The sequence below is a fragment of the Cottoperca gobio genome, chromosome 21, assembly GCF_900634415.1.
Source record: "Cottoperca gobio chromosome 21, fCotGob3.1, whole genome shotgun sequence".
Classification (NCBI taxonomy): domain Eukaryota; kingdom Metazoa; phylum Chordata; class Actinopteri; order Perciformes; family Bovichtidae; genus Cottoperca; species Cottoperca gobio.
The window spans coordinates 20,360,010-20,384,623 of record NC_041375.1 but is presented as its reverse complement, the minus strand read 5'-3'; the positions used below and the strand labels follow the sequence as shown (position 1 = coordinate 20,384,623).

Here is a 24,614-nt window from a genome sequence, read left to right as displayed (position 1 = left end):
ACAACCCCTTCCTTTAGTAGTTACTGGTGGACTGATTTTGGTATCTTTGGACAGATCCAGGCTAGCTGTTTCCAGTCTTTATGCTAAGCTAAGCTAACTGGCTGCTGATACATTCTCATCGAACTCTCTGCAAGAAAGCCAATAAACTGTTGAACTGTTGAACTATTCCTTTAATTGAAAGTGAAGAAATACTATCGGCAGAATATTCCTAAAGTATCAAAAGTAAAAGTACTAATTTTGTACAATTGCAACCATACAGCATGATATTATCTATTCAATTATTAGAGTTTTATTTAATGATCCTTTGATATGTAAGCAGCAATGTTTTGTAGCTGGTCAAGAAAGAAGGCATTTTGTGTTTGATAACGAAACATCTTATTTTACATGATTATGTGTTTTGTCAAAAATAATCTGGATCTGAAAAGTAACTACAGCTGAGTAGAAGTACAAAGGAGTACCTCAGAATTGCACTACAGTACAGCGCTTAAGTAAATGTACTAAATTACATTCTACCACCAGACCAGAGTCTGCATTTTATATAAAATTCTTATTCTTGTACACGTTACAATTTATTTATGAGTATTTTACACAGCTGCACGGTTTGATAACACTGTTAAAGTGGTGAAACAGTGATTAGTATAAAAAGAATATGTTGAAACATTTGAGACACACATGATTTAAATCCTACAACTCTCACTAATGATGTTATTTACATGCCAGAACACTGGATGAGATGATTGGCTGTTTGTCCAGGTGTCAGGCGGAGGACGACAAAAACTCTATGCACATCCTAAACAAAAGTATGCATATAAAAATAAAACTGAATATGCAGATTGAAAAAGGCATGACATTGTCACAACAGTCTGCTTCACCGGTTTTAGTCGCTTGTGTAGACTATTAAAATAAGAGCAAAGGACGAAAAGCATATAATGTAAACAAGAAGCTAGGACGTCATCTAAGTGTCTGATTCTGACGGGCACGCTGGCCGACGACAAATGAAAACCTGCAGATTATAATCAACTGCATGCTGCAAACAGTCCGTCACAAGGAGAGAGAACTGAGGAGCAGGATCACGGCCAAACCCGCAGTCACAGGCAGATCGTTTCTGGGTTTTTTTAAGAATTGCTGGTAACCTTGACGTGTTTTCAGCAGGAGACTCAGCTTGAGGTTGTCATTCCAAAGAGCGCATGTTGTTTATCAGCTTGCTTTTCAGTTGCATTACATGTGACATATGAAAGCAGACCATTTGATCAAATCCCAGTGCTGCTTGCCCCCGGAGCATTTTTCCACTGAAACGTGTTTTCACTTATTTCTGGATCCCAGAGCTATAGAGGGTTCATGCTCTCTGCCTTTCTCCCATCACCACTGTTTTCACTTTCTCATGTCTACCACGACGTACATTTACAAAGAAACACCAACGTCTCTGATTGGAGCTGGAAAACGTTCCGATTGTGAAAGGCTGCTCTTACATTGATGAACAGTAATAATACATACGCTAGCAGTAAATGTGGCCACCTTAAAAGGAATAGTTGGACATTTTGGGAAATACGCTTACTTGATTTCTGACAGGGATTTAGATGGGAAGATAGATTCCACTTTTATATCTGTACATCGGCTGCAGGAAGCAATGATTAGCTTAGCTTAGCATAAAACTGGAAACAGGGGGAAACAACTAGTCTGAACGTAAGCTCTGAACCTTATTGACACATTATATCGTGTTTGTTTAATGTACACGTACTTATGCGAGCAGATTTTGAGTCAGGGTAGCTGTTTCCAGTCTTTATGCTAAGCTAAGCTAACGGCTGCTGGCTGTAGCTTCATATTTAAGGGACAGATATGAGAGTTCAATCGATCTTCTTATCTAAGTCAGCGCTAGAAAGAGAATAAGCATATTTCCACGTTGGACTATTTCTTTAATGTGCAGCAGTATATACCTACAGAGTTGATCCATTGGTGTTGCTTTTAAATTGTACAAAGGAGTCATCATAGACCACTACATTATAAATCAAAATAGCACCATTGACTAAAGAAAGAGCAGCTCTCTCAGCGTCTCTCTGAGAAGACCTAAAGAGTAAATATGAGCATTGTAGAGACCAAAAAATAGAGAGTAGTATCTTAACTAGCAAACATCCTAACAGTAATACTATACACATATTCACAGTTTTAAGTTCTTCCCTTTAAGAATGGACAGACATGACATGATGAAACAAAACTGATTATTCCACTAAGCAAAAGTTCTACTGTAGATAGTATTGTGATGAATATTTCAAGTAATAGGATGCAGTCCAGTTGTCCGCAGAGGGAGACGTCCAAGTACATGAGCAACACTTGATGTCACAATCAGCTCACCCAGTCAAGAGAAGGCACAAAGGAAGGAGGAAGAACAGTCAACACTTCTGGGAAATACGTAGAAACAGAGAGGGGTTGTTGGTGGAGAAGATAAAGAGCAGGGTGCTGGATGACAGTCCAGATTCTGAGTTCCATGATGAAGTGGAGTCTTGACAGGGAGCTTCACTTTTCTAACATAGAGGCATGTTTCTGTGAAGCAGGAAAAGAGGGCGTCAGTTTGCAGCGTCCATGTTTTTCATGCATTAGATAAACACACTACACAGTCTTCTAGCATCATATCTTGTTTTAAGGTTTTCTGCTAATATAATATAAAGTATCTCAAATGGTCATGATTCAGCCACTTTTAAAGAATTGTTGGCAAATACACTTATTTGCTTTCTTAAGTTGAGAAGTTTGATACCACTCAGTAAATATGAAGCTACAGTTAGCAGCTTAGCTTAGCTTAGCATAAAGACTGGAAACAGGATAAACAGCTGACTCTGTCCAAAGGTTACGGACACTGTCCCGCCACTATTATTATCTTAAGCAAGAGATTTTGTTGCCCTTCAACAGAGACATGCTAGCTGTTTCCACCTGCTTCCATACCTTATGCTAAGCTATGCTAACCGTCTGTATATTTATATTTAACGTACAGACGTGAGAGTAATGTCAATCTTATCATCTAATGCTAATGTTCTTTTGTCCTGCTTACAAGGTGTAAATCATGCAAATTATTTTTTAATTCCAGCTGCCTTATTCAAATTGTTTAGTTATTTCCATCTTATACATAGTTTATATACATATATGTTATAGTTATGTGTTCTTTGGTCCATAAGCATTAGATAATAATGTGTACCCTTTGATGAAACTGTAGATGTGATCTGTTTGGTATTGATTGTAGGACTCTACATATAGTGTATTATTTATTATATATGCCACGTTCCTTATTGAAAGGTCCATATTACTACCAGTTTTGCTAAATATTTGAGTACACAACATAGTGTAGCTGGTATTTTTCTTCTTGAGAGGACTCTTAATTGAAATTAGGAAGCTGCTACACATTCTTCAAATTAAGAAGAAATACCTTGTTCACAGGAGAGTTTCATGTGTGTGCAGAGGAGCTCTCTCTGCGGGTGTCCACGACACTGCGGCACATACAAACACAAACACATTAGATTTCATCTTTTAGGTAAACTAGTTGCTTTATTAACTGCATTAACAAGTACCCACAGCTTAACTCAGGGTTATCTGACAAGAGGCATCCCTCTGGCGCACAGAGCGGTGATTTACAGCCAGATACGACTTAAAAGCAACCACCACTTTTGCACACAGACGTGTCGCTACTGCCAGTCTGTTGGCAGACAAAGGAATGTCTGTGTCTACTAATGGTTTCTGTCTTATTGAATCAGCTCAGGAACTAATTGGTGAAGATTCAAGAATGATAAATCTGTTTCACCCGCTGGTTTAGCATGGCTTGAACTCTTCGCTGTCCTCCAGCTCTGAACAAACAAACTAATCCTTCTTTCAGCACAATCTTGAGCAGACTCCCGTATCTCCAACTCACTTCCCTTTTTCCTCCTATCCCGGTTTGTTTGGTCCATGTGTTTATCTCATTGCTGTATGAAAGGAAAAACAAGAGAGGCACTCACGCTTGATGATGCCGTACAAAGTCTGCAAACTGTCGGTCCTTTGCGTAGAGCTCAATAATGCGTATCCTGTCTTGGATTTCCTGCAGAAACACATGGTATCAGTCGGGAACATTACATCACAAGCAGATAAACAGTAAACAGGCTGTGCCTCAAACAAAACGTGACGTTTTACACGGAGAAAAATACAATGACTTTCCTAATTAATGGCACAAAAACCAGTCAAAAGTTTACAACCTGATATTTCACAATTCAGATCCTTGTCAGGTAAAATCTGGATATGGGACGTGATGTCCTGGGCCTGGGTCATTACCTCTGTGCTTTAATGTGCACGGAGAAAACAAAGCTTTTGAAAAACTATGATGAAAACCAGCCCAGTGAGGATCAGAGGCTGTAAAGTAAGAAGACTCTAATTAAATAAACTATAATTCACCTCCAGTGGTGGAATTTAACACACATTAAGTACATTTACTCAAAGTACTGCACTTAAGTACAGTTTTGAGGTGCTTTTTCATGCTACCTATATACTTATACTTTAAATGTGTGATACTTTACATATATTTTGATGTTAACACTATATTACTTACTTACTTCTCCACTGGTCCCCCCCCATTTATTTAAAAAGTCAATGTACCCGATCGCACAGTACTGATGTAATCACTGCAATTTAGTTGGTTAACATTTAACTGGATAGTGAAGGTAACCTTAAAATTAGAGTCTCTTAATGTGGCACACACACACACACACACACACACACACACACACACACACACACACACACACACACACACACACACACACACACACACACACACACACACACACCTCTTTGGTCAGTTCACTGTTCTCATAGATGTGTCGTATCTCCTCGCTGCTGAAGTCAGTGGAGGCCTCAGCACTGGCGCTGCTGTACACGGGGGCTTCAGGATAGCGGCGGTAGTAGTGGCTGTAGCCTGTTGTGGCCTCGCTTTCGTACATAGGGTTGTACTTGGTTGCCCTCTCCAGAGACGGGAGACTCTCTGCTCGCCTGCGGAGCAACACACACATGCAATCAGTCACATTGTACAGGCAGGATGACAAACAAAGCAACACATTGTCAAGGAAGCCAGAAAAGATAACTAAGCTGCCGTGAATAAGACTTCAGCATAGATTAACCTTCATTAGCCCTGGAGGAGTTCTATTAGTTCCTCTCCAGACTAATAGAAAGCCTTTTGTGTTAGGTGTTTATGGTTTGTTGGAAATATATCAACACCATATCTGATCCGTTAACTGGCTTAGGTAAGCACAGTGATTCTCCACAGGCTGCTCTGGAAACAATGCCAGACACACACACATACACGCACACACACACACTGATAGATGGTGAACAGATACTTTGTGTATCTTTGTGTCTGCAAAAAAAACGAGAAAAAGTATAAAGGAAGGATCAAAGCAAGACAGGAGGGAAGAGACATCCAGGCAAAGGGAGACCTACTGCTTTCAGTCTAGGGGAGTAAAGGGACGGAGTCATGGGATGTCTCAACTTATTCAGTCCCCTTAAGAAAGTAACCAGGCTCCTCTAATCTTAAAAGGATTACGTGGAGGAGAGAAAACTTCAAACACACTAAATGTAAGCGTTTCTGTTCACTATCAAATAGAAAAGTAAGGATTGTAAGAAGTAACACTTAACATCTTTTGCAGGCTGACAAAAACATAATGGATCATATACTATGGTGTAGTATTATATGGATATATACTGTATAAATATACATATATATTTATTTATTATGTTTTTGCTTGTTCCAGAAATAAATTGCACATTTATTCAAACCCAGAGCTGCATGTTTTTTAGATGCAACTTCATACGGATGCATCTTTACATCCAATATAATATATTTTGTGCATAAATAAATTCAGCCTGACATATTTATTATCTTTGGAAACATGTAAGATCTCCACTAGAAGTTAAAATAAATAGTTCTGTAGGGTTAAACAAAGCTTGGCCACACAACATAAGAAGGTTCTCCAGAGTTAAAGAAGTAGAAAGAAGCACAATGATTTGTTTGTTAAGGACACAATTACATATTCATTTATTCACCACTATGTTACTCCCTGATGACTCTAAATATAGAAACTATAGAGAGACTAAGGCAGAATGACATGACAATGGATTAGATGTTGAATCTAATTCATGGAGGGCTGTTGAGAAGTTTGGCCATGTGGTACTTCAGTGCTTTTCTTTACCGTATGGGGTCTTCTGACTCGTCCTTGTCGTACTGATCCCGTAGCGTCCTGGCGAGGAAGAAGATGACTCCGGAGGCCACCAATAGGAACCCAGCTACAGAAGCGATCGCTATGCCGACCACCAGCGGCTCAGATACATACTCCTCACAGTGCTCTCCTCTGTACCACCAGTTCTCCCCGACGCGACACCTGAAGAGTGAAAATGTGTCGGCTAAATGAATTTAAACTGAACATACAGGTACCAGCAGAGGAGCAACACACCAATCATTGCTTCTTGTGTTCATTTATTTTGTGTTGAATGATTAAAGAATGTGAAAATGATTGACTGATTCCTCAATCGTGTCTCAACAAAAGTTAATAACAACAATTATAATGTTCCATATGTGGCATTAAATCATTAATGCCTTGTTTTCTCCTGTCTCCACGGAGCAATACTTTTGGTTGGGAGGCGTGAAGTAAACAACAATCCAACAGCATCTGGAGCCGCCTGCATGTTTAATGATGTTGTAGAAGATGTAAAACGAAGGTTAGCATTCATGTTGGCACACAGCCACGTATCTGTCTGGTTATAATTATTCAATTTAAAGTGCAACACATACAAGAGTTTCAACAGAGCCAGAGGACATGTTTCTGTCACTGATTTGGATTACATCATGTCAACATGCACAAACACGCTTAGACACACACACACACACACACACACACACACACACACACACACACACACACACACACACACACACACACACACAGCAAAATTGTTTGCAGGTTGAAATGATTTATATGATAAAATAAATATAAGAGGGTTGAAACACCATAATGATAAACACTATTTCACTAAACAAAAATGTGATAATATGCATCGTGGAACTGAAAAATGTTTCACAATAAAAATGTATCTTAGTAGTTATGTCTCCTCAAATGGTGCTCATTGTTGTACAGTACCTTTAGTACCTTTGAAATCAACATAGTAAACTGTCAAATATTTGAGTGTTGACTCAAAATGTTTTCTTTAAAAACAATCTTGATCCAGGCCAGAAAACATAAAAGTTTAATGACTTATTAAAGTTTAAAAATCCTTATTCAATGCAGTTGGTTCAAAATATGAGGAGCTAAATAAAAAATAAAAAGCTTTTTAGTACGTTGAACATCTTTCATCTCCACATGATCCACCTCCAGCCGTGCTAACACGCTTTAAAACAAGAAGTTAAGAATCTGGCCTGCTGCATGATCTGTTGAAAAGATGTTTCTGTGATGAAGCTCGGGAAACGCAAAACCTGCAAACTCAGACGCTCATTTCCCGCAAACACACGCAGCTCACTTCCCCTAATCCCCACCCACCTGCAGATGGCTCCCTGGCCGGGGATGATGTCACACTTTCCGTCATTGAGGCAAAAGTCAGTCCGCAGCTCACAGATACTCTGACAGGGCAGTCTGTCCACGCTGAAGTAGCCAGCATTACAGACGCACTCCGCCTCCCCCGACCACTTGTTCACCTTGCAAGCCGCATACTCGTTACACGCCTGGAACTTACAGGGGTCAGCCTTGTCACCTGGAAATAAAAAAAGAACCAGAAGTGTCGACTTTTAATGGTTATCAAGAGAAACTGTAACAAGCAGGCTGACTAAACGTTGTTATATTTTAATGTAGTGATAAGTGTTTAAAAGAGGGGAGTAAATTCCTTCACGTCTATTATCTCAAAAGAGAATAACAGAGACGTATAAGAATATGTGCGTTCTTGCCCAGAGTTACATGAGAAGATTGATACTGAGAGAATTGATCTTCTTATCCAACTCCCTTTTTTAAATGACAGCAAAAATATGCATTTTTACATAAGTACATAAGTTCTACTCTTTAACCAAAAATGTAAAAAATATAACCAAAAATATAACCTATTGTTGCACACACAATTCTAAGTATTTCAGATCCAAAATAGACACACAGACACATACAAAGGCCATTTTCCCTCCTTTTCTAGCCCAAATGCATGCTGGGATCCAGAGATGTGTGCTGGCAGTGACTCAGACAGATTATGACAGCTCAGCCATGATTGTAAACACAAGCATGAATCACTGATATCATGAATGGCCAATTACAAGCTGGTTGATGTTGTCATACACAGAAACCTGGAGGCCGATGCCACATGAAAAAAAAAAGAAAAAGGGTTAGGGTTAGGTAACCCAAACCCTTTTTCTTTTCTTTTTTAACCCTGGCTCCATAATTGAGCCACATAAAAAAAGATGATGGCAATATAATACACACACTGTGTAAAACCAACAGAGCTGCAGACTGTAATCAGCTGGTCAAAGTGCAGATAATGATATGTGTCGACTTGGCTGCTGTCCACGGAAGCCTCGATTATCTCAACCCAGCTGTTGAGACAAGTGTCACAGACAGGGATTCGACACCTGCTTTCCCAGGACTTTTCACACACTGTTCTGAGATTACACTCGTCAAGGGAGTAGTTCAACATTTTGGGAACTACGCTTTCATACTGAGAGTTAAATGACAGGATCGAAGCAGCCCCCCCCCCCCCCCCCCCCCCCCCCCCCCCCACACATACACACACACACACCGCACGGACCTCTTCAAGCCTCTTCTATACAATATATATAGTAAGGGGTCCCTGCACCATGCTACACCAGTTTGGGGGTCCTTGACCTGAAAAACGTTGAAGACCCCTGGTCTAGCGCTTTAGAGGTGCTAGTCAGCAGATATTGTTGCCTTTGGACAGAGCCAGGCTAGCTGTTTCCCCCCGCTTCCAGTCTTTATGCTAAGCTAAGATATCCGTCCGCTGGCTCCAGCTTCATACTTATTTACCTCACAGACCACTAATTTAACTTTCTGCTTGAAAGCAAAGAAGCATATTTCCTTTAAGAAACATCTGACATAAGCTTCAAACTGTTAATGTTATCACAGTTGCTGTCTTGGTCAAAACACTACACTGTATATCGGTGAGAACCTACCTGACTCAACGTCCAGTGAGTACTTATCGATGGCCAGGTTCATGGTCTGGTAGGCTGTGTTACAGAAGTCCTCCAGGATCAGGTAGACAGTGGTGGTGACGGTTTGAGGCACAGGTTTTCCAAATTTCATCCGGCTGTTGACCACAATGCTCCCATTCCTAAAGTTCAGGATCTCCAGGTTCTCGAAGTTACTCAGGTTGGACTGCAGGTAGGGCACAAGCTGGGAAAAGATTGAAAAATGTCCAGTTTGATGTTACGGCACAACGGTGGGAATACTGATAACCACAAGTACAGTGAAGGAGAGGAGTTTACCAGCTCTATGAAGCGTTGCTCCAAAGCTTTGTATTCTGGGGAACTCTTGTTAAAGAGATCCTCTGAGAAGATCATGTTGGTCACCCTCAGGCTGAAGAACACCATCAGTGCTCGTCCAGGGTTCACAGGCATGGCGATACTGGCTTGGTCTGTGCCGTGTGCCACACCAAACGGAAAGCCAGTGCTGCCCTCCTCTGTGTGGTTAATCAAATCATAGCCATAATGGATCACGTCGTAGTCCTGGTCTCCAATGGTGGCATCATCCAAGCCTACGTTAGTGGTCTGGATCTGGGAGGATAAAAAAAAGATGAGAGATGAGAGATTGACCCTACTAAAGGTCACGTCGATGAATATATACATTTCTTTGGAGGCACCGGGAAGCTTTTTTTATTCCTGGATCCATCTTTTTCATATTTGATCACATCATGTTGTAATTTTACGATGTTGTTTATTCTCAACACATGGCATCCTTTGCACGTCTGTCCGTGGGAGAGGGATCCCTCCTAAGTTGCTCTCCCTGAGGTTTCTTTCATTTTATTTTAGGGAGTTTTTCCTAGTGCGGTGCGAGGGTCTAAGGACAGAGGGTCTGTTGGGACAAATGTGTACTGGGCTATATAAATAAATGTGATTAGATTTGATTTAGAGACTTGCCAGGTTAGTCCCACATTAGCCCTGTTCTTGAAAATGGAAAAACCCTCGCATTTGCTGCAGTATCATTATAGTTTCCTTACACAAAAACTACAAGTTTAAACATTAAAAGGAAAAGCAAAGCAGTCATTATCTGTTTCAAAAACTGACATTTGGTATTTAGTTCATCTTTGCTTCTTTACCTCTACCAGTGAAGGGATGTTGACGTCAGGGTGTCCCTCAAGCGCAGGGTTGACATCAGAGATGCGGGTGAAAGGCGACTCCCTCTCTGGAGACAGGGCAGTCGGTTGGGCAGGGCCTTGGTAATCTGTCACTGGTGGCTCTGGTTCATCTATGTTGACCAGTAAGATCTCATCTTCTGTAAGATCCTCTGCCGAGAGCTCTGGAGCTGCCGGGCCCTCTTCCTCTACAGGTGGAGCTTCAGGTGCGGTCTCCTCCTTCGCCTCTTGTCCCTCGCTCTCTGTTGCTTCCTCCACGTCTCCCTCTGAAGGTACAGCTTCTTTAGGATAGCTCAACATCACATTATTGTCTGCGTCTATCGCAGGTTCTTCGGGGATAACTTCCTCAACTATGGGGTTGGACTCTTCACCAACGGGAAGCAGACCTGTTTCTGCTGCTTCCGGCTCTGATGCTTCAGTCGCTATATTTACAGTCTCGGGAGATGGGACGAGAGCAGGAAGGCCTTCTTCTTTTATGGTCACAGCTGCGATTGTGGAGATCTCAAACTCCTCTGGAATATCTGCCTTATTCACAACAACCTCATCCAGATGCTCCTCTTCCAGAGATGCAGTTGTAGGTTCTTCTCCCACTGCCGCAACCTCAACATCCTCAGGTTCAGCTTCAGAGATGGCTTCTGCATTTATGGCAACATCTTCTGTCCCATCTTCTAAAGCAGCCTCCTCAAGATGCACTTCTTCTTCTGTGGGTGCAGACGGTTGGAGCAGGTTCTTCAGGTCGTCTGTGCCCAAACCGGAGGCCTCGACCTCCACTGGTGGCTCAGGTAGTGTGACTCCTTCTATCAGCTCAGCTGGGAGCTCCTCTAGTGGGGGGGTTTCTACTGCAGGAGTCTGCACCGTGTCCCCCAGCAACAGACCCTCCTCTTCAATACCTGCAAAAACATGAGAAGAAACTCAATCTCTGCTGGTGTCCTTTTAGAGGAACTGGCCACCTTTTTCCAGAGATCCACAGATCTATCCGGTAAACCAGACAAAACATTTAATTTAAGATCGACAAGATGAGAATTGAGAAGGACAGAAAATCATCCGTCTATTGCCTAGGAAGTAGTTTAAGTGCAAACATGAAGCAGTAGGTGTCTGAGTGTCACAAAAAGGGAAACATACTAGATGTAGAATTAAAAAATAAAAACACCATAGGGGGATAAACTGCATGTGTGAATGTATGTTTGTGTTTAGGATAAACACTCACTGCCAACTTCAGGTGCACTAGGGGTCAGGACAGAATCAGACAGAGACACAACTCCACTCTCTTCCAGAACAATGACGTCATTTTCTGAGCTGGTTTCGAAGGGCTCAGGCAGGACGTCAATTTTGTCGACATCCTTGGTGTCCTCCTCTAGGATCATGACCTCTGGTGGCTCACCGGCAGCAACAATCTGCATAACAAAGAGGCTTCATTATCCAAAGCTTTTTGCACTCTTTCACTGGAGTACACTGCTTGTGTCTTAAATTAAAAGGTAAAGCAAAAGATCAGTCTCGAGATAATATCTAGGGGTCGCCAGATGGTTGTGGAGAAAAAATAAAATAACATATTTTAGATTTGGGAATGGCTTTTACGTTACATCGTCTGTACCAATGTTATGATTTGCCTTAGAAAAGATTTTATTGAGTGTGTTTGTGAGAGTCAAAGTGGGCTGCACGTGAGTTTTTTAACAGGCGATTTCCAGCAGGTCAGGGGGGGAGAAAAAGTCACGGAACGCATCAAAAATCCACCGTGACAGGAGCAAATTGGACAACGTCTAGGTGCTAGCTGTTCAGACGAAACAAAAAGCTGTCATCACAAGCTTTATTTATTTTCTCTCTCTCTCTCTCTGCATGATAGCTTTTGATTCATGTATTGGCTGAACTGTAAAAAGTCTAGAGTTATTGTAGTCGTGCTGCAGGCTCCGTACATCTAACATCACCTCAAAAGAAAGCTGAAAAAACAGCAGCTCAACCTATTGTAAAATGTTCCAGATCTGAACCAGGGCAGCAAAGTGCTTCAGTGGCACAGTAGCTCTGCGCTCTTGCCTGCAAATCAATTACTGACGAGAAGTTTGCCAAACTCTCCCAACTCATATAATGAGTCAAATTAATCACTTAGCGAGCTGAGCTGTAAAGTGAACCAGCAGACACATTTAGTGCAACCCAAACTCTGATTACTATCAAAGCACACAGTCGACCACAAGACAGCAAAAATAAAGACAGACTTACGATGGTATTACTTGTCTGAATAAACTCATATGTGCTGTCTCGCCTCCTTACTCGCTGTGGTGGTCTGTGGCCTTTCCCCCCAGAATAGCAGCGGATTATATAACAAGAGCCAAAGTAATCCTCAAAGCCTCACTTCATCCTCAGCGGTGAGCTCATCCCTTACCTGCACCGGTGTGGGTTGTGATAACATCACAATCAGTCACACCACAACTCTCGAGCTCCTTAAACAAAAGTGATCTATCAGTTCAGAGCAGCTGGATAGCCCGGAGAGAGATTGCTGTCATGATAGCAGCGGAGGTGACTTGTTAACTCACCACGGGTCCGTCTGCTGCGTCGACAGAGTCAGGGACCTCAGACACTGTGGAACCAGTGGGGGAAACAAATATTTAAACAAACTGACACAGAACATACACATGAGCCAAAAACATCAAATGAGCATGCCTGCAGGAGTCCGCAGAATCCTTTTTAAATGATACCATTGCAGCACTGATAGCCTTCATTTTGACAGCATTACCTTCAGGGGTAAAGATCTACAAATCAGTGCCAAGATCTGGACTGAATATCAGCCGCTGTGGGGCCAAGGCTATTACTGCCTCTGCCACTAAAGCAGAAAAAGCAAAGCCAAGCTGTGCCTTTAAGTTCCCCAGCCGCACATGTCAGCCATATGAGAGTGTTTAGCCATTGTGTCACATGTCCAAGCTTATAATTCATGCGTGCCTCAGATGCATCTCCAGGGAAGTTTGCTAACACAGTAAACTAATGACATGCATTCTCTCCAAAACATGAGCAGGGAGAAATCACAAAGGAGGAAGAGAGATGCTATAGACATTATCACATCATTCAATGTCTTCACATGGAGAAGGACGCTGGCCGGAAGCAGGAGGGAGCTAACCTACTTACTGAAGGGCTCAATCTAACAGATGCAGCGGTTTAGACCGCCTTGTGTGAGCATTTAGGTGTGTTTTACTTTTGTTTTCTTCTGCTGCAACAATTTTTACTCTTTTTCTCAATATACTGTCGATCATGAGTCCGATAAAGTGCTGTAGCCGTAAGATCCACTGGTTGCAAGTCCAAATAAAGGACTACAGTAAAGAAAAAGGCAAAACATTTCAAACATCCTCAGCTCCCTTTTGCAGACTGCTTAATGACAAGGACTTGAGTGTCATAAATCACAAGTCAAGTCACAATCATAAGTCACTGAATAAATACACAGTTCCTATAACTGAGGAGCTCTTTTGAGCTGAAACTTCTTTTAAATTTGTCTCTGTCCGCTTTGACAGAAAGAGCAGTCAAATAAGAAAAAGATGAGACTATTAAAACCCTGGAATGTTTTCTTAAGTAGTGTAGCGTATGTTGTCATATCAATGCTGCGTCTACCGTGTCTCTATTTGATATGACGTTTGGAGGTTTGCCCTGCACTGCATGCACTAACTCTGCCAATGTGTTCCCAGTGACGTTGCTGCCATGTCAATTAGATAAATAGCTGTAATGGTGGCATGTGTGTGTTCTGTTTCAGTGCAGTCAAACACTGGCCATCGGGCTTACCGATCTCCAGCACGTCGTTATGCAGAACTTCAGTGATGATGTTTTTGACCTCGCTGATGGTGTGCACCACCGTGGGGAGCTCCATGACCTCACGGTACGAGTTCTCCACCCGGTTCGACTGCAAGGTCAAGTAGTCCAGCTGCTCAAAGCTCACTCCTGCTCCATCCACCACCACTGTGACAGCATAGTCCACCACCACGCCATCCAGCCTGAAGACACAAATATGTTCATTTTAGTGGAATCGTTGTGATTTACACTCCATTAGGTACACTTAAAACCACTTCTACATTTAAGAAGATTATAATGTTTAGTTTTTGTTGACATATTGTATATTTATTGCTGAGTGTTGATGCTGTAGTGGCTGCTGTAAAGGCCCAAGGTCAGCAGAATGATCAATATCATCATAATAAACATGAAAACCTCACAAGACTTGTTAAAGTTAAACTGCACGATGTACCTGTCAGCTGACGATAACCGTAGAACGTTATATGCAAAGTATGAAGAGCTGTATAAAGACACTATGCCCGTAATCCATAATCTATAATGTTTGTCATCTGTATATTGTGGATGTTATGATGCCATGAGGCAATGATGTTGCTTTTCTGTGCTATTGTTTAAAAAAATAAAATAATTCTTGTGTCACAAAAAGTGAAACTGCCTAATTGTACAAAAAGTTGTTCAAATTGGCTCCAACTACAACATTAAAATGCTATAATTGGGTGGATTTAGTTACTTTCGGACTGAACCAGGCTAGCTGCTTCCCTCTATTTCCAGTCTCTATGCTAAGCTAAGCTAACCAGCTGCTGGCTGCAGCCTTATATTTACTGTACATATGTGCTATCAGCTAACGCTCCACAAGAAAGCAAAAGTATATTTGCAAAAATGTTAAACCTTCAGTTCAAATTCAAATGCAGGACTTTTACTTGTAATGGAGTAATTTCACACTATGGTATTACTACTTTTATTTCAGTTAAGGATCTGAATGCTTCTTCCACCACCGATAGTATGATAACAGGAAAGATCCTTCCATTAACCACTAACTTCTCTCCCTCTGTGTATTTATTTCATTTCAAATTCATCTCTTTCGCTCTTTCTCACCTTCGCGCCCCTGACACACACAACAACTTTCCATCTAACTCTCCTACTCTCTATCCCTCTTCCAGAGGCTGATCGGCGACATCGTAAAGCCCAGATAATCTTCTCTGTAGAAGAGCACCTGCTCTCTCCGCTGAACCCATCCTGATCCCACTTAACATGTGAGCAACCACACTAAGACCATTAACACAGGAAACTACTGAAACACCTTAGCACGCGCTCACAGGTGAATAGAGTGCGAGATGAAGGTAACGCCACACGCACACTCACGCAGCTCTAGCTAACGGATGGTTGATAGGGATCTGTGGGCTTAAATACAAGAATATTCTAGGTCAAACTACCACAGCCGGTAATGATGACTCACCCTTGGATGTCCTTCTGGGGCCTACATAAAACAAGGAGAGGGAAATGGCGTTAATGCTACAAGTCGAGGTAGTTTGGGTCATTTCTGTTGTCCAGATCTAGAATAAAACCACCCAGAGACTGACCTGAAGTCCATCACAGACACACGCCTAAATCCAGGAAGCTCCTGCAGAGCGTCCTCAATCTGCAAGGACAAAAAATGATCGTAAAAGAAGCCATAGGAGGAGTTTGTTTCTTATTTTACGGGGTTGCAATGACCTTGCTTGGCAAAATAAATCAGATTTATTATTCCAAAAGGACTCATTTTGTTCAAAGCAGCTGAAAAGTCTTGAGTCCTTTGTGCTGTGGCCCAGATCTTTATCCTCTGGAGGCAGACGACTGCACTGTGGTCAACTCTTTTTTATTGGTCTACAAGGCCTTGTTTCTAGGCACTAAGAAAAAACAATCCTTATACTGTTCCGCACTGCCGCCCCAGTTTACACTGACACATTTATTTAATCTATCAGAGAGAGAGGGGACAGGGTCCTTTGTCTCCTGGCTTGTCCTCCGATTCCTCCCTCTCTACGTTCATTTACTACCCTGTCCTCACACTTATAATCTCTACAAGGCACGTGAGTGTGTGTGTGTGTTCGCAGTGTGTGTGGGTTTATACTGAGGTTCAGCGATTAAGAGAAATGTTTTCCTTTGTAGGCAGAACATCAAGTCTGTGTTTATGATGCCAGGGGAAAGCACCAAAACAAATGTACTGAATTTTCCAAAGGTACCTGTAAATCCACTGAAAGTTCTTCCAAAGGTACCTGTGCATACATGTGCCTGTGCAAAAGTTTATCTATTCCCAAGACACGTCATAACACTTGTATATGGCACATAGTAGTGTTTTTGAACTCCCGCCTAACAGTTTAACTACTTCTGCTGTTAAAATGTGTGTTATTAAAACTAACAATGCATCCATCACAGACCATAAAAAGGGAGTCCAGTCAGGAGCCAAGATACAGTAGCACTAAGGGGAGTCATAAAGAGAGACAGTCAGAAGGATATGGAGCCAGAGACGAACCTTTTCAGCGATCTGTTTGCTGAGTGTTTGGTGCTGGAGGCTGGCTGGATCCTGGAGGTCGTGGCTGTACGTCTCTCCGGTCAGGAGGAGGCTCAGCTCCACCACCTGCTCCAGCACAGCGAAGGTGGGAGGCTGCACGGCGATGGCATTGTCCAGCTGTGCCATGAGAAGAAGATGCAGTTGTATAGCGGTTACGTGTGCACATTAGTGAGTCTGAAATAATCTTTGTGTGCACTCACTGGATTCTCCTCCACCTCTGGGACGACGGTGGCTGCTTCCTCCACCTCGTCCTTTCCTCTAGCGTAGTCTTCTGGGTGGTTGAGTTCATGTGGGAAACAAAAAAGGGACTGCATGTTTATTTCAAGTGGAAGTGAGCATGTACCTTTGGCAGGTGCTGTGATTCCTGATTCGCTGTATGGATTAGACTGCCCTGACCCCGACCTGAGGTGGCCGACAGCCAAACTCACTAAAGACAGAAAGGATTCACGAACTAACTGCATAGAAAGCTTGAATAATACGTTCTTGGAAACACACACACTGACACTGAAACCAAAATGCTTGTGCACAGGTGCAGATATGGCAGGATCCTTATGTGATCAAAGTCACATGACCTCCGGTGTCACTGACCTAGCTCAGGAGCTTCAGGAGCTTCCGGTGCTCGTGGTGTCGGAGTGCTGTTGAAGAAGAGTGGAAGATTGTTTCAACAGTGCTGATGTCATATTATTTATTAATAATAAGCACATAGACGCACACTTGTAGGTAGAGATACGAGTAGGATCTAAAGAATGAGGCTACGGTAATTCTTTTATTTTTATTTTAAATCAACAAATCCTGTTAACAAAACCAAATGATTCATTTATTCTGTTAATAAGTAGAGTCTCAACCAAAGCTTGATATAGCATATAGAAAATAATTGTTTTCCTAAAACTATTATAAGACTTAAAGGAATAGTTAATTTGGGAAATACACTTAAAAATGATTGTTCTATCTGAGAGTTTGTTGAGGAGATTGACACCACTCTCACATTCGTACGCTAAATGTGAAGCTACAGCCAGCGACTAGTTAGCTTAGCTTAGCATAAAGACAAGAAACAGGGGGAAACGGCTAGCTTTTATATATGATTATATGCCAGACATTATATTTACATGACAGAGTCAGGCTAACTCCACAAGAAGTCAGTAAGATCCATAGTGGTGCAGTGGGGGGACATATTACGCCATTGATGAAGGAATATGTCCCCCCACTTTAAGGGAATAGCTCCTATATGTGTTTTTAATGGAAGGCATTAGCTATATCAGACTGTGGCTACATTGTTGGTTTTGTTTTGTTTTTTATGTGATTTGTTGAAAATAATAAAAAAGTTGAAAAATATATATTTCAAACTCAGAGAGAGGGAAGCACAACATGTGGAAAAAGAGCTTGGATAGAAGCATTACAAGTCTAAAACAGGAAACAAATCAAACACAAATGAACACGAGACATCTGAAGCCATATGTGGTGAGTGACGAGGGGGAATATGAACAAGTAAGGTTGAAGATCCTTGACAACCTTACCTGCACATATGTTGCCAGGACCTGGTGGGCTCACTACAGAGTGTGGGAAGAACAGACACGTTTACAAAACACACACTTAATGATGAGATCAAGAAATGTATGATCACAATTGTGAGCAAGCAATGAGGTTGAAGATGTTTGTTTTACCTTTTCAAACCTGGCATTGACATCCTCTGGAAATTGAAAAAGAAGTTACAGTTTATATTATGTTCTGTACTTCTTTTTTTTAAGTTAAAGCATTTAGTTATTCACTTACCTTTTTAACCAGAGCCTGATGCTCCTCTGATTGGCTAAAGAAGCTGCCAATATATTGGGCCGTGACTGTGCCCTCCTGGCATTGGCTCATCCAGCTTTGGTACTCCTCTTGCTCTGGGAGGCGGTCCCAGAAGATCTTAAACGCCTCCCATATGATCTCCTGGCACACTGGTCAGAAGAGAGAAGGACACAAACACAAGCTTGTTGAACTCGCAGACATATGACTCAAGTCTCAATTAAGTCCTGAGTCATGTTTTCTCGGGAAAGTTAAGTCACAGGTTATGTCACTTCCCCCCACTGCAGTACCCAGTCCTTATGAATAGAAAGGACAAGGTATTAGTACCCGTCTCAAAATTATATTACTGGCCAAATTATCTAACCTGTTGATTGTTTGTTAAAACAGTATGACTGTGAATTAAATTTGATATTTAATTATTGATCTTTAGTGAAAAAAAACCCTAAATGGACACAGACGAGTCATCAAGTCTTTAACTGTCAAGTGCAACTCCAGCCTCAAGTCATTTATTTTATGTTATGTGAAGTTGCAAGTCATCAAAACTGTGACTTGAGTTGACTCCTATACACTATCTCCATATAAAGTAGTGTTATGCAGATGATTTTGTTGGCGAAACTTCAGCTCTAGGCGGACTGTGAATGTTTATCACTATGGTGCCTCTGCCAGCAGTGTATGAATGTGAGTGTAAAGTGCTTTAAGTGGTTGCTAAGACGAGACGAGCGCTATATAAACGCAGCCCATTTAACTTCATGACGTAACTCCCTTTCATGAGTTACAGTTACGATTGGGCCCTGATCCAAAGTCAGTGTATAAACATGTGCTACAATCTTCTTCCTTAATCACCGCCGACTGCGAAGCCTGAGAAAACCTGTGGTCACCTCCAAATCCAAATCTATCTTACATAACAAACCTCCACTTTTCACCAGTCACAGACAGTTACAGTCTGTTGGCACCAACAAGCCTGTCTACGCCTCGCTGCCCAGGAGTTCACGGACAGAAATAACACCTTGATCGCTGCCCACTCACACGCACATAAATTAAAGAGTTTCTTAAAGAATAACAGATCTAAATGTTTCTTATCTCTTGAATATATATCGCTTCAAAGTTGCTGCCAATCTCTGGTGCACTGCATCTGTCTCTTGAGATGTCAATTCACACAAATCACACACAAAAAAACATATTTTATCGCTTACCCCCTAGAGGCATCTAGCAGTGGTGGAAGAAGTATTTAGATTCTTCAAATAGCAATATCAAAATCTAAAAATATTACTTTTTCCTCAAGTAAAAGTTCTGCATTCATAATTTTACTTAAGTATAGCAGTATAATCAGCTAAATCTAAGCTAAGTCTAATTTTATAAAGTTGATCTTCGTATGTAAATATTATAAAAGGTATCTATGGAACATACTTAAGGACATAAAAACTTGGATGTCTAGCAACTTTTTGATGTTAAACACAGACAAAACTGAAGTTATTATACTTGGCCCTAAACGCCTCTGAAACGCATTTTCTAATGACATAGAAGCTCTGGATGGCATTAACTTGGCCTCCAGCACCACTGTAAGGAATCTTGGCGTCATCTTTGATCAAGATCTGTCGTTTAACTCCCACATAAAACAAATCTCAAGGACTGCCTTCTTTCATCTACGTAACATTGCAAAAATAAGACACATCCTGTCTCAAAATGATGCAGAAAAACTAGTCCATGCATTTGTTACTTCAAGGCTGGATTACTGCAACTCATTGTTATCAGGTTGTCCAAAAAAGTCGGTTAAGACTCTTCAGTTGATCCAAAATGCAGCGGCACGTGTATTGACTAGAACAAGGAAATGGGATCATATTACTCCTGTATTAGCTGCTCTGCACTGGCTCCCGGTAAAATACAGAATAGAATTCAAAATCCTTCTCCTGACTTACAAATCAATTAAAGGTCAGGCTCCAGCATATCTTAAAGATCTCATAGTACCTTATAAACCAACTAGAGCATTACGCTCCCAGACTGCAGGGTTACTTGTGGTTCCTAGAGTCTCTAAGAGTACAATGGGAGCCAGAGCCTTCAGCTATCAAGCTCCTCTCCAGTGGAACCAGCTTCCAGTTTGTGTTCGGGAGGCAGACACACTCTCCACATTTAAGAGTAGGCTAAAGACTTTCCTTTTTGATAAAGCTTATAGTTAGGGCTGGCTCAGGTTTGCCCTGGATCAGCCCCTAGTCATGCTGCTATAGGCTTAGACTGCCGGGGGACACCTCCCTGCTCTCTTCCTTCTCTCCCTCTCTCTTCTTCTCCCTCTCTTCTTCTCCCTCTCTATCTGTATGCATTTATGTAAATATATGTTACTAACTCACCATCCGGGGTATCATCCCCGGAGTGTCTGTCTCTCATGTGGCAGGTTGCCACTGATAAAGTTTACGTCAGGATCATGAATCGTGACAGCGCCTGCTGACCTGGTCCTGCTGGACACCGGGAAGCCTTATTGACATTTTCCTGGATTCATCCAAACTTTCTATTTCTTTTTTTTTTTTCCAACACAACATAATTTCTGTCAAATGTTGTATTTGTACTATGTTGTTTATCCTGTACACACGACATCTATTGCACGTCTGTCCGTCCTGGGAGAGGGATCCCTCCTCAGTTGCTCTCCCTGAGGTTTCTTCCATTTTTTCCCCTTTAATTTTGGGGTTTCTTTTAGGAAGTTTTTCCTTGTGCGATGCGAGGGTCTAAGGACAGAGGATGTTGTAACCTGTACAGTCTGTAAAGCACACTGAGACAAATGTATAATTTGTGATATTGGGCTATACAAATAAATTTGATTTGATTTGATTTGATTTACTGTATGTGCATGTAGTGGAGTGAAACAGTACATTTCTCTCTGAAATGATATATTGGAAATACTCAAAAACTGTACAGAAATACAAATTGTATGTACTTGTATTTGAGTAAATGTTCTTAATTACATTCCACCACTGGTATCCAGCCATTCAGACAGTTTTGGTTTTATGTGCCCAGAGTTTGAGATATCTTTGGCGACTTTATACATCACAGTCATAAAGTTGACTCAAGTGATGTCACTCAAGGCAACATCTGTTAGGGCTGAACACCACAAGTTTGAAAAATTAAAAATAATATGAGGGTGTGTTGTGAGAAGAAGAAGTTTACCAGAGCTTTGATCTCTGCTTGAGGCTACATTAGCCGCTACTAGCATAAAACCCACCGATCCCCTGACCAAACTGTTTGCGATTGAGTTGCATTGTGGGTAATGTTGTTACAGGATGGATGCTGGGAATAAAAAATATGAAATCTCTGGTTCTGTTGCATCGGATGCTCACTAAAATCTTTTAAGCCACATAAAAACAAAACTATCTGCATGAATATAAATGTGCTTTGTTGAGCCTGTCAATAGACCACAGTCTGCTAAATGTATATCTCATAAGACCTCATTGCATCTGGTGTCCCCACAGATCGACCTACACTCACCTACACTCCTCTGCTTGACCCAGGTGGATCACTTTGTGAACTAAAGGTTAACACTCCTGCCTATTGGACAATTAACTCCTTGGAGAACGTTTCTCACTATTTACAATACTGTCATTATTTTAAGATACAAAATCTTTAGAGAAAGTTTCTTACGGGATCTTTATTTCCTCACATTGAGCTGTTGCTGACATAACTTCCTGCTCTGCTGTCCTCACTCTTCATCTAACCTGATGGACAACAGTGTGAATATCCATCCACAGCGTACAGTGATCTAATCTCATTCATGTTCAGTCTTACCTCTGAGATGAAAGTAGCTCAGGTGGTTTGCTACAACTTGCTGGGCGGTCTCTTGTGCACAGAGTTTGACTCCATTTGGGAACAGGATGCTACGCTTCTGTCTAGAGACAACTGCACGGCCTTCATGAGATACTTTGACATCCGATAAACGAACGACGCGGGGAATCAGCTCAGGTTCCTGATTATAAGGCACACTCAGGTAACCCATAGAGGAACCCTCTAGTGTTGCATCTGGGGTACCACGAAAGAAAGAAAACATTTAAGATTTAATGTTTGACTCTTCTTTTGGAAAGTAGTTTAAAAGTTGCCTATAATACATACCTGTCCTTATGTCCAAAAATATGACCACAAAACTAAATACAATAGAGTAGAAAACGCATCTCCAAGATACGATGCTCATGCTAAATCCTTGATTGTGTTTATATCCGTGTTGGAAAAGGATCAAGTAGATATGTACGTCCTCTCAACAGCAGCTTCTTACAAGTGTGCATAGTTCAGAAGTCTGCAGACGCAGAAAAACAACAGAAACGCGTACGGAAAACATTTGACGACACTATGACACGGTTGGTTTTCCCGTTTCTCTCCTCAGCTGAAGAGAGGTGTGTAAGACGGCTCCTGGTTCAGGTAGATGTGCAGATGGCTCTTGGAGGGAGGGGGATTTTTTTTTTAATGCTCTCTAATCCTGTTTACTCTAAGCCTGTCAAGAAGAAGAGCTCGCCCAGAAGTTACTGGAGCAACACTGTGTAGCTAAAGAGTTGAAGAAATGTGGACAAAGAGAAGGTGACAAAAGCTACAGAATCAACAGCAAGCTGAGATATGCATCAACACATACATATAGTGTAATAGTTAGTTGGGATTTAATGTTTTCTGCCAGAACTCAGCAAAGGTCCAATAACAGATACTTAATCCTGGTCGACCAGTTGAAGGACAGGTCCTTTAACTGTTAAAGCACCCTACTACCCAATTAGGCAAATGGCATTAAACACATCCAGGCTTTGGAGATCATAATGGCGGACATGCGTCTACTGCTCCAAATGAAACAAAATGAAAACATAAAACCAAAAAGGAACAAGATCATATGACAGAAGAAAGTGCTAATCGGACTAGATAAAGAATGGCACCACTTCAGATCTCATCTAGAAAGAAGCTCCTTACAAATAATTGATATCATTTTGTAGAATACTCCCCCCTGGTCTGAGCGAAGGAGCGGCAACTGGAATCCTGTTATGTATATATTGACAGCAGTGAGAGTCGTGGGCTTAGTCTCCCTCAAACGCTTCCTCCTGTGAGGTTTATCCTGTTTTCAAAAGGAAAATCTGACCTCTTATCTCTAAGTAGCTGCATTATGTATGTGAAAATGAAAAAAGGAGCAAGCAATGAGGGCTAAAAACAAATTTAGGTTAAAGTAAGCTGACAATGGCGGTAAGAAGCTCACTATGACTGCCAACATGCTGGTGTTAGCAGGTATAATGTTGCCATGTTCTCCATCTTAATCAAGCGTGGCAGCATGCTAATCTTTGCTAATTAGCATTAAATGCTCAGGCTGTAAAATGTCATTAACCACTGAAAGCACTGGACAAAATGACATTTAGGTAGAGCTAGGTGAAAGGTTTAAGGATCATCATAATTATACAGCCTTTAAAAATGTAATGTCTGTACAAAATGTAACGTAATGGCAATCCATCCAATAGTTGTTGAGATATTTGTGTGACGCTAGGCCATGCCGCTTACTTGGCATTTTTAATAAATAAATAACAATTGTTTTAGAAATCTTTCTGTGTTAGCGTAATACATTTGTTCTAAAAAGTCTTTATAAAAAAGGTACACCTCAAACTAATGCAGTGTATGATTTATTGCAGGACTGATTTATTAGACTGCATTACTTTAGCTGGGTTTACCTAATAAACAAACAACTGATGAGATGTTGTAAACGCCAATCGGCTGCGGCACACTGCCATACAGAATGGGAGGGGGATTACTCAGGGTCAGACTGAGGGGATCCGACAGGCTGAGACAGTAAATACACCTAAGCCAACCATGTAACCCTCTGGACAGATTATATTGGCATTTTGTTGTACAGACATTTCAAAGAGAAGCTTTTTTTTTTTTTTTCGCTTTGGTCAAAAAGGAGAATTATTAACAGTAATAAAAAAAAAAGGGGGGGGGGTTTCAGGACTGGAAGCAAAGAAAACGTCTAAATCAGCTGATTTACAACACAAACTTTCAGTCTCTGTTTTAGTTACCAACCTCTAATCTTTATCTTGTTACCAAGTAGGACACGAGGTCAAGAGTCAGGACCCCACTCTTGACCAGTTGGCGTTAGTCACAGAAATCTGGGCATGTTTAATACAACGTCTCGGTATGTGGTTGGAGATGGAAATAAAAACAAGACACAAACCAACAGAACAACAAG

General features: G+C 41.4%; 1 protein-coding gene across 1 annotated transcript; it reads right to left on the bottom strand.

Moving 5' to 3' along the window:
- Positions 1 to 310: 310 nt before the first annotated feature.
- impg2a (interphotoreceptor matrix proteoglycan 2a) lies at positions 311 to 22,409 on the bottom strand. Its single transcript, XM_029459408.1, has 21 exons — positions 22,202 to 22,409; positions 18,419 to 18,585; positions 18,310 to 18,335; positions 18,163 to 18,195; positions 17,237 to 17,283; positions 16,849 to 16,919; positions 16,610 to 16,765; positions 15,681 to 15,739; positions 15,557 to 15,577; positions 14,098 to 14,306; positions 12,867 to 12,910; positions 11,549 to 11,735; positions 10,306 to 11,231; positions 9,476 to 9,763; positions 9,164 to 9,383; positions 7,539 to 7,749; positions 6,198 to 6,386; positions 4,800 to 5,001; positions 3,978 to 4,057; positions 3,413 to 3,473; positions 311 to 2,538 (listed from the first exon to the last, which is right to left on the bottom strand). The coding sequence occupies exons 1-20, from the start codon at positions 22,407 to 22,409 to the stop codon at positions 3,431 to 3,433; spliced, it is 3,387 nt and encodes a 1,128-aa protein (XP_029315268.1). The 3' UTR covers positions 311 to 2,538; positions 3,413 to 3,430.
- Between the last annotated feature and the right edge of the window lie 2,205 nt (positions 22,410 to 24,614).

Excerpts from the sequence above, each read along its gene's own strand:
- impg2a (XM_029459408.1), bottom strand. The coding sequence starts at position 22,409 with ATGGGTTACCTGAGTGTGCCTTATAATCAGGAACCTGAGCTGATTCCC. Across the intron at positions 18,586-22,201 it reads GAGCTACTTTCATCTCAGAG|TGTGCCAGGAGATCATATGG; the intron begins GTAAGACTGAAC and ends TCTTCTGACCAG. Across the intron at positions 17,284-18,162 it reads TCCTGGCAACATATGTGCAG|CACTCCGACACCACGAGCAC; the intron begins GTAAGGTTGTCA and ends CTTCTTCAACAG.